General features: G+C 41.5%; 1 protein-coding gene across 1 annotated transcript; it reads left to right on the top strand.

Moving 5' to 3' along the window:
* Positions 1 to 1,649: 1,649 nt before the first annotated feature.
* LOC308132196 (dynein regulatory complex protein 1-like) lies at positions 1,650 to 8,730 on the top strand (the record flags this gene model as incomplete). Its single annotated transcript, XM_080499195.1, has 11 exons — positions 1,650 to 1,780; positions 1,897 to 2,086; positions 2,207 to 2,344; positions 3,151 to 3,266; positions 3,346 to 3,480; positions 3,585 to 3,978; positions 4,749 to 4,832; positions 4,943 to 5,052; positions 5,158 to 5,310; positions 5,386 to 5,475; positions 8,703 to 8,730. 11 exons carry the CDS (start codon positions 1,650 to 1,652, stop codon positions 8,728 to 8,730), a joined length of 1,569 nt encoding a protein of 522 aa, XP_080355321.1.
* Between the last annotated feature and the right edge of the window lie 2,319 nt (positions 8,731 to 11,049).

Genomic DNA, 11,049 nt, shown 5'->3' with positions numbered 1-11,049 from the left:
TGGACTTCACTTTGAAAGGTGGCCATATATGGGTATGATTTCTGTGTATACTATATCAACTTGAATAAGAAAGTTAACACCCATTTGCTTTTGTTAAATTCCATCCAGGTGACTGAAGGAGAGGCCAGGGGTGCCAACATCATGGGTTTCCAAACCGACCTGGACAATGTTTATGAAGCAGAATTGGATCACTGCACTTTGTTTCCTCAGGTTCCACCACCATGATGCTGCGTCCATACACGAAACTACGGACTCCGGCAAAACCATCTGTATGGTTGCTGGCACGGACCCCCCGCTGACCTGCGTGCAGGTGCAGCCATCGATAGCCTTGCGTTTGTCCATTACCCGATAATTTAGCTGTATAATTGGGACCACTTCTTCCAAGCCGGTTGTTGTGGTTTATCCTTCGGAAACGTTTCAGTTTTCGGCTCTGTCTCATCAACGTCCTAATACTAATAACTGGACCGTGTCTGTGAGCTGAAAGCGAAAGGATTTCTTTGTTACTAAAGCTTCTAAGGTATAGTTTTACCAGCTCTTCAAACTGCCTGCCAGGCATTTTGCACAAACAGTCTGCATAATGAAAAAAAAAAAGTTGACATTGATTTTCGTCTTTTTTTCTTGAAGTGCATTAATTATTAATTTTTTTTACCTCTGATTTTTTTTTCTTCTTCAGTGGCCCTAATAGTCTTCTGTACCTAAGAACCGACAAAGATCTAAGTGACAGGAGAACAAATGTCTCTCTTTTACGAGGACACGTGAAAGCAACACGGGTGGCTCTGTCGCCATGGCAACGTTTGTCAAACAAACTCCCACGAAGCCGACTCGTAGAGTCTTCATCATATCGGTTTTCAACTTGAACACAACACACTCTCGACATGGAGGGAGTTGATAGCGACCCAAAACTATCAGTGTTGTCCGAAATTGAAGACGCTACGACGAGGTAACTTTGTGTCATTTGACGAAATTAACGTGACGTTTAATGTGTAATTCTGATCAACATTTTTTTATTTTTTTATTTCTCAGTTTCTCCACTCTGCTGATTGAACAAAAACCCATCCTGGAGGTCAGACAAGACTTAAAGGAGAGCCAACATGAGCAAGAGGAGGAGGAGGAGGAAGACAGTATGAAGGTTGTTTTAAATTCCAAATTATAGTCCAAGCCAGAGCAGAGCATGTGGGTGTGCGAGGACCCATTCAACGCTGCTTGCAGCTTTAATTTCAGTGTGTTAACCTAATGAACGTGGTGATATCATAGTGTTATCTCTATGGGATGGGGTGGAGCAGCAGTCAGTGTGACGCAGAGAGAACAACTTGATCCCGAACCCCAAAGAGACAAAGGAGGTCATCGTGGATTACAGGAAGATAAACACTGACATTCAGCCCCTATTTATTGTTGGAGAGTTTGTGGAGAGGGTCTCCAACATCTGATTCGTAGGAGTGCATGTTTAGGACCCGGTGCACCAGTGTTATTGTAGCTCATTCTTAATGCATTGCTGGTAATAAGTCTTTGCTTTTTTTTAAACCTGTTTTAATCTCTGTCACCACCTTGATGCAGAAGCTGATATAGTATGAGCATAACTGATTTATAATCACTTAAGATTAAACTAAACTATACACAGTTTTATTTAGAAAATGTTACTTTCTTATTTCATGTGCATCACTATTCAGAAGCTGGCCAACCTGCAGAGAGATTTAACTACAACCGTAACCAACATCATAACAGCAGCTGATGCCAAGGAGATGAAGCGAAGGGCCGAGTTGGAGGAAGCTCGCAAAATCAGGCAAATCTTTCACTCATCTTTTCAATCTGCTTTATGTCAAATTGCACTACACCTTCATCTGACTTTCATTCTCTAAATGTGTTTCACGGTGGTCTTTTTAAATTTCCACCACACAGACTGGAGCTGTTGGAAAAGGATATAAAGTCCACCCAGGCAAATTTTGAGGAGCTCTCGAAAGGATGGCAGCTCAAAAGCACGGATCAAGAGATGATCCCTCAGGAGTTGGAGAAAGCCCTGAAGAGCCAGCAGCAGTTGTGTGCTGTTGTTCTCGAAGAAAAGAAACAGCTCCTCAATGACTTGCATCAGGTGTCTCAGCCTATCAAGCTACTATTTCATATTTATAGACGCACTAAGTACAAGAAATACCACATGAGAACCGAACCCTCGAAGCTGTGTGCATAATTAGTCTTCTCTGCTGCTGAACAGGAGGTGAAAAGGAGAAATGAACTTCATGACAAGACCTTGAAGGAAAATGCGAAGGAGATTGACCTGCTCATGGAGAGACACCAGCACCTGATCGACGTCCTGACAAGGGCCTACAGCCAGGAGCTGAAAGACATTGAGGTACGAGGACATGTGTGGGTCCAATTAAGGTTCTTATTGTTTCAGTAAGAAAAAGGAACATTTTCTTCATCTTAGTTAACTGTCTGTCATATTTTTACCTTCTTGTAAGCAGTGTAAAACTTTTTATGGATAGTTATGTCTGTCTCTAATATTTTACTCCAGAGTGAAATACCAAAAGGATTACTCAAAAAAAAAAAAAAAAAAACCCAAAACATTGTTTTGTTTGTATTTGGTTATTTTATGTGTTTTGCTATGGTTTTTCCCTCAAGACTCGTCTGGTTTACTGCACCTGCTCAATTTCGACTGCGCTCAACTCTCTTAATAACAACCCCTGTTTAATGATTCAGATTCTTGTGTTTACATTTTGGCAGAGAGTTTATATGAAGGAATTTGAAATGCTACATTCAGATGACAAGGTCAGTTTGGAACAAGAGTTGAAGGCACTCGGCAACAACGAGGTGAGGACCGTCGGTGTAAAGCAGCAGTCACGGGCATGCTGGTGTCTTACATATATCAGTGTCTGATGATTTCTGAACGTTGTCGAGGTGCAGGAAACTATGGAAACGCTCACAAAAACGACAATGGAGAAATGTCAAGAGAAAATCCAGCAGGAAGTAATGAAGACGAGAGAGGATATCGTCATGGAGTTGAAACAGTTGCTGGAGTGGCAGGTTTGCACAGATACACCAACTGGCTTTTTATTTGGTGAACTCTTATGTTTCTTACAAAAGAAAACGTTGTTGTTTCTGATTTATATTGCCTACAATGAAATAACTTTTTGACCAGTTTTACGCCGGTCTCTGCAGGATGCGGAGAGAAAAAAGAAAAAACTGGCCGCCAAGTTAGTGGTGAAAGACACAACAATGGAACTTATCGAAAAAGAGACCAGAATCGAGGCTAAACTAAGAAAGCAGCTCCTCAGGTAGACGGCTTGTCTAAAACACGTACGCGTGCATGCACAAGCACACCCAGGTCGTGACATGGATCCCTTTGTATTTCAGTTTGAAGTCAGAAATTAAGGATTTGAAAGCCAACCTTGCTGAGGAAAACGAAGACTTTACAAAGAAGAACCGGCCACTTTTAGATGACTATAAACGCTCCATGCACCGATATGAACGCTTGCAAGGCCAAGTCAAGTGAGTCATAGTGAGTCACATTATGGTTGTGAAGTATAAATGTTTTTTTGTTCTTTTAAATCTACTTTTCTATTCCTCCCGCGCCTCTCGTTCCCTTCATGCAGACACTTTGCTCGCGCCGACGCCAGACAGTACGAGGAGGTGTGGCGAACCATCGATGCCGAGGTCAAACTGTGTGTGAAAAAAGCCTTGGAAATTGACTCGCTGATTCACGGTCACCTGGGTTTAGTTTGGAAACCACCTCCTATGGCTTTCATGGATGCCTGTGGGCCCATCAGGCCCCAAACAACAGTTCCTGCTCAACAGCTGCTTCAGACTGAATCAGCTTCTGCAATACCAATGATGGAGGCCTCAGTTGGACGGAGCCCGCAGGCTATTGAGAGTCTGCACCTGGAGACAGACAAAGAAGGGAAAGCAGTGCATGCTGAGAGCAACGCAGAGTTGGAGGAAGAAGAGAAGATGCTGGAGACGGTGGTGGAGATGCTGTGTGATGAAGCGGTTTGAATCATCATACATGTTTATGTCATGAAAAAATTTTTAAATCGTGAAACTTTGATGTGTTAATCTGTGGAAACGGTCCTGGCAGAAGTTTAAAAAAAAGAATGCGGCCAAGAATTGTAACGGATATTGGATAGAATTGAGTGTGCGTATATTTAAAAACAAGAAAACTGTTGCCCTCCTCCCATCACAGGGTTTCCTGATGACAGATGTTCTGCTGAATATACTGACTTCCGTGGAGCCGGAGAAGCAAACTGGTGTGAAGCTGGCTTCCCTTCTTTGTGTGAGTATAAAGTCGGTAATCGTTTAACTGCTCCCTCAAGCATGTAAAGTGTCTTCAGTGTCTTGTGGCTGCTTCACAAGGTCTTACCTGTTTGAGATAGAGCAAACCATCCATCCATCTGCTCACAGCTTTATGTAAAACAGGGTCACAGGCGCAGGACTTGATCCCAGCTGGCTCTGGGTGAAGGAAGGCAGGATAAACATTACGTGGAGAGACAGACCAACACTTCCATATTTATTTTGAGAGACATAAAAAGCCTTAAAAGAATGTTTTTGGACTGTAGAAGCAAAGTGGGAAAACCCAAAGCACAAACACACACGGGGAAAAACATTGAACCTCTTCATGGAAAAGTCCAGATGTGAACCGACATCATTCCTGCTGTTACTTTAGAAAATAAAAATGTGTTTGATATGTAATTTCAGGATATATGTGACTCGCTGTGAAGTGATCAAGAGGTAGATAACGACCCTTCTGGTTTGTCTTTCAGACTTTGGGCATCGAAGACAAGGACGTGTCCAAGTTGACTCTTTTCCTCCTGGATTACGATCGTCAGCAGAGAGAGCAGGCTGAGGTGAGGAGGAGCAGTCGGGTTGTTTGTTGTTGGTGACACCGTGAACGTTGACTTGTACAAAATGGTCTCAGTTTTATTTGTGTACTTTACTGTCCATTGTTTGCGTGTAGGATGTTTGTGGTGGTGACAGGGCAGAAGAGGCAGGAAAGATGAGCGCTGGGCTGATGGACCGCAACAATATCCTGCTCGCTCTGAAAAGTTTCCTCGAGCACCACAGGGGGTAGACCCACATCCAGTGCATCCGTTGTGAAAAACCCAGCGTTAGTCTCAGCCGCTGAAAAGATTCCACACCAGTTTTGTTTGATGCTGTCATTCATTTTGCCAGGAGGAACTTCATTAAAGAACAGTCTCGTTCCCGGCTTCTCGAAGGCGAAGACTCCGCAGCGGCCGAAGCCTACTGGGAGAGTCTGGGCAACATCATCTCTGAGGATAAACTCAGACTGTGGGACGCAGTGGAGGTCCAACTGAGGAAGAGCCAGTGAGTGGACAAACACACCGCTGTGGTTTAACTGCATCAAGTGAATGGTTTTGTGTTTGTGTGTATGTTTCTCAGAACCATGCTGACAGAAATGTGTGATCGTACCTCTGAGAGTGAGACGGTGGAGCAGCAGAACACAGAGCTGAGGGAGTTGCTGCACCAGCAGTATGTACATTATGTGACAATTATGAATATTTTCCTCTCTGACAGACACAATTAAGTTTTTCCCAACATCAGTTCAGACAACAATCAAATAAAAAACAGTCAATATATAGTGTTTTCAGCTTAATGGTTTATTCCACAGTGGAAACATTGGTTAAACAGACCAGACATGCTTTATGCTCCTTTGGCTGACCATGAGCCGCCCACTTGAAGTCAATGAGAAGTTCGAAATCAAACTAAAATGAGTGTATGTGATGTATAAAATACGACCGTGAGAGGAGCAAATCTTTGTTACAATAAAACCAATTTAGAGTTTTCATTTATAGTGTTAAACAAGACTGGGATCTGTTATTATTTATTCAGTGAAGTCAGAGATTGTTTAGTGTAGAGCAGATCATGGGTCCGTTTCACGAAGCAGGTTTAAGGATTACCCCAGGTAATTGAACACCGAGTTGAGGGAAATGCGGGATTTTCCGTTTCACAAAGGGAGGTAACTCAAACCGGAGGAAGCGGGGTAACTCAAGCCTGTTTCACGAAGCGGTGTAACGTCAACTCCCGGTCAGTTACCGGGGCAACAGACGCTCTAGAACTAACCTGGTCGCGAGCAGGTTTTTGTCAGTGAACACGGAGTTTTGCTCTGGCTCCGCCCCCTTTCCAACGGACACGGGATTTCATTTCCTCATTCAGCGGGGGAGTTTTGGCGAAACAGTTCTGCAGTGCCTTATTCCCGAGGCAAATTAGACGTCAACTTTATTCCCTCAATATGGAATGTGCTTTTGATAATGATCCGATTGATGAAGGCGCAGCATTACTTCGCCGAGAATTTAATATTCGCATCATCAGACCGCGCATAGATGTACTGGCATTTGCAGACACCTTCCTTTTTGAGCGGTACGTTTTACTGCAGAGACCATTATGCACATCCACAGTTTAATCGCTCTGTACATTAGCAACATCACCAGCTGAGCCTTGCCCTGACGTCATAGCAGATATTGTGTGTTGCGCTGAGTTTCCTCGCAAATGGCAGAGCTGTCAGAGACACCATATGCCATCATCACTTCGGGGTCTGACCACCACCACCACCACCAAATAAAGACATGATGCACAATTAATTTGGTCTTTTTTAATTCCTACAAATACAAGAGCTAGTTTAGTTAATGTAGTTAGTAGATAGCATAATTCACCTGGGACTGTACACCCACCCTTAACTTGTGCTCCAGTAGTTCAATTTACACATCTGCATTTCCTTAGCAGTGTTTTCCATCTTCTGGAGCAGGTGGAGTCTATAGATCTGTTTTACAGATAACTGGGAGGACATAAGGAGGACATTCAAATATTACAGTTGCACAGAATGAACCTCTGGTGTTTACTGAACATCTGTCTCACTGTCAGTCGTTGCAGTGAATGTTGAGGTACCCTCCTGCTGCTGCCCAGCCATGCCCTGTTAAAAATAATGTGTCAATACTTCAGTGTAGACAAAATATCACTCTTTATTCCACCACAATGTTTCAGAAATGTAAACAGGATGAGAACTATCATACCTCTATAGGCCTTTGTGGATCCTCCTCTGTAAAGGCAGCAGACAGGGTTTCCTCGTACTCTTCATCCTAGATGAATATGTTTCAGTATATTTAAACTGCCATTTTGCAAGATCTTTGGAGTGTTGCCTACTTACAAGGTCTGTTGTGGCATGAGGGGGTCCAGCAGGCAGAGAGCACCATCACAATCTGTTGGGTGACAACAAAAAAAGACATGATGGGGAAATAAAAATGAACAAAAGGAGGCTTAAAGAGATATATAGGCCTCGGCATATTATATATTAGGAAGGAAGTGGTATCTTGAGGGGTGAGCTCTGAAGAGGAGCTCCTCCAGGGATTCCCTCAGCCACTGGCCTCCCAACATTCTGGCTTAGGGCTCCTCTGCCTCTGTTAAAGGTGGAGGTGCTGGGCCACCACCCGTTTTACAGGCATCTGCCTTCTTTCTGTTGGCTGAGTAAAGTCTGTCTTAGTTTAGCCTTAATTATTTGACAGCACATGATATGGGTGAGAAGACATTTATGTGTTTGAAAACAGCATTATGTTGGGAATAAAACACCTGCACAGTCCAATGGCCACTTGATATTTACTGTACAATGTCACACATGATCGAAATTACGTTAAGAAATGTATTGATTAACAATTAAATTGGCAGCGGTCTTACCCGATTGGACAATGTTTTTATATTTCACTTTCAGCTGCTGCCAAGAGGCTTCTCCCCCGCGGAATTGCACCCAAACGAAATAAATTAATAAGCTACCATCAAGTAGTATTCCCTTGCAGTAATGTTGCGATGACAAAGACGTTTGAACTTACGCATTCACTTGAGCAGCAATCTTCTTCCACGCCGCCTCCCTCTCTTTAGCAGCCGCTGCGCTGTTGCATTTTTTTTTTTAATACGTTCATATTCGCCATATGATCGGATCAATACTTCCTGCTCCACTGGCGTCAAAAACTCCGCCCTCCGCGTCTCAGTTGTCATGGTGACTCGTTGAATCGGGGCTCCATTGATGCGGTCTTTTTAGAGTCGTGGTGCACGCGCTTGACTCCAGGTGAAACTACTCCGAGTTCATCAAACTGATCAAAATCCGGCGTCGTGAAACCGAAAACTCCGCGTTTTCTGTCTCAGTGTAACTCAATTCAGAGCTCGGTGTTAAGCCCATGGCTTCTTAAACCTGCTTCGTGAAACGGACCCCATGGCTCATCATTGCCAGACAAATCTCTCACAGGAACAGCCACTTGGCAAAACCATCTAACATGAAGATATATATTGGCACTTCGGCTTTAAAAAAGTGTTTAAAAAAGTACTATACAAATAAAGTTGTTTTTTATTATTATTATGATTATTATGATTATTATTTTTTTATATTGTTGTTGTTATTATCATTAGCATTAGCATTAGCATTAGCATTAGCATTATCATTATCAATAGTGAACATTTTACAATGTTCTTCCTTGTTTTCTCTCTCTTTTGATGGAAAAAAATATTTTCAATTGTTTTTCTGAATGAATACATAATGTACATGTTGCAGATTCAGTGGTGTCTTTTTTTTTTATTTAAAATGGTCACTCGGTGCTACTATAGTGTGGTTAAAATATGTAATTCAGACAACAAATTCAATGTCTATCTGGATTTAAAGGAATCTGTTTCTTATATAACAACATTTTTTCTGACATTCTTTTCTTCTCTCACAGGTACTCTGGAGCAGATATGTTTGACTAAAGTCAACATTGGGATCATCCAGGGAGTATTATGGGGATTTTAAGCAAGCCGTGCTCTTATTTTCAGTAAAAGTGCAGTTCTTTTCCACTTTTTTCCCCACTTCTTTAGAACAGAACAGAACAGAACAGAACATTGTGGGAATATGAGGTAGTTCAGTCCTCTAATGTTCAGCCATAATCGAGCCGTTTGTCACAGTTTGTAGTGAAGGTGGATCCTCACATTCTCAATGTATAGATACACTTCACCAGAGTAAGAATGTCCTCTATTATTGATGCCCAGTTTTTCTGAGTTGGTGCCTCCGTCATCATGAGCCAGTTCTTTGTGACGGTTTTCTTGACTGCTGCCTAGAGAATCTTGAACAGGTATTGGTCCTCTGTTCAAATGATTTCATTCAAGTGAACAAGACTGAGCAGATTTGAAGGACCTCATATGCAAAGATTTCATGGAGAGCTTGAGTGTGTACTCTCTCAGAAAAGGCTGTATTTTTGCATAAGACCAGAATCCATGTGTGATTTGGTTCCATTTGTCTGCATAATCTCCATTTGTCTGCATAATCTCCAGGAATGTTGTTGAGCTTTTGTTTGTTTGCTTTTAATCTGGGGTGTAATAAAGTATCTCTATCTGATTTTTCCAAACAGATTCTCTCCATTTCTGTGACTGCGTTGTTTTATTTGTTTTCTGGATGTCATTCTGCACGTTTTTGGGGATTTCTTCACACAGCTTCCCAGTTGTGTTCAACCTATACTGTTGACTTATTTTTGGACTCCATTAGGTGTCTAAACAAGACTGACAGGAGTATGGGGACGTCAATAAGCTTGTACAAATAGTTTTATGATGTGGGTATATATGTATATATAATATTACTTTTATATTGTGTCAGTCTTTGAAATTGCTAAATATCATATGATAACCAAATGAGGTAAAAACAAGTCAATGATATGTAATGTACTGTAGCAATCACTGAGCTGATTGCAAGGGCTGATTTGTTGGTTTTGGTACTGTTGTGAGTGATTGTGTTGTGTTTTGTAGTCCAGTTAGTTAGTTGAGTTTAGTTTAGTTTAACAAGTGGAATGTTGAAACTATGAGTGAAGTGCTTTGTGTGTTTCATCTCGTCCTGCCATGCTGTAATAATTTGTGAATGACAAAATCGAAGCCTCTGCCATTTGCAGTTGGCATCAGAGAAAAGTCTGTTACTCAAGTGTGATTCTCCTCCACTGGTTACCTTAACAACCACCATCATTGTTTTTCATGCAAAAATATCATTTGCATACGCGTCAGGACTCATGCATATATGTATCCATGAAACAATAAAAAAAAACATACATGTGCATCAATATTACTTTTACATTACAAAGAGGCTTCGCTACAACCTCATACAAGAGTAACACAAATAGCTGTTATACGTTTGGAGTAAATCAACTTCCCTGCAAACAATCCAAACAGCACAGGGAGAACATGCAAACAACAACAAAAAAGCCCACATTTAAACCTGGAATATGATGCTGTGAGTCAGAAGTGCTATGTGAGTCTATGTTATTGTGCAACCCAACAAGTAGGTCATCATTTATAATGTAATGATTTATTTAATATCTGAGCCAAAATTTAAAATGATCTTGACTCATTGAAATTCAGATTGATTTGTTGCCTGAGAACTTTGTTCATAAACAAATGAGTTTCCATTCATTGTATGATTAAAAATATTTCATTATTATACAGCGATATATGTTAGTCAAGGTAGAACATTTGACTTAGTAGTATATAAAGGGCAAGATGTCCATGCTTCTTTGAACTAAGAGTTATAGAATCACCACAGTTATAAAGAATGGAAGCGGTTCTGTAGTGAAGGCCAAGTTTATTTTTTTAATAGAGCAACAAAGACAAATGAAAACACATCCCATGTAATGCCTTTATATGGTTTAACAGACATGCTAAACATTTTTGGTTCCATATTTATTTTATTCTGTGATCATAACAATATTTATCAATACTTGTTAAAATCTCAGGCTCAATGCAGACTTTCAGGCCACCCATGGTGATAACTCCATCACTTTCCTACAGCGGAATAGATGGGGCAAGTCACAGATGGGTTATCTCTCCTGTACACGACGTATTCACATCTCTCCGGGACAAACACTGACACACACTCTGCTGGGATTTGTCGCGGGGTGCTATATCTGTAAACACAAAACAAACACCTGGTTAAGAGCAGGAAACGTAAAGATAATTTTCAGTTGCTGGGATCTGTTTGCTTACCCGGCGCAGCATTCACTGCAAGTGCAGTCATAACATTTGCTGTTTCTCCATTGAGATCCGATTGGA

The sequence above is a fragment of the Blennius ocellaris genome (assembly GCF_963422515.1).
Source record: "Blennius ocellaris genome assembly, chromosome: 7".
Classification (NCBI taxonomy): Eukaryota; Metazoa; Chordata; class Actinopteri; order Blenniiformes; family Blenniidae; genus Blennius; species Blennius ocellaris.
This window is presented reverse-complemented; position numbering and strand designations above follow the sequence as displayed.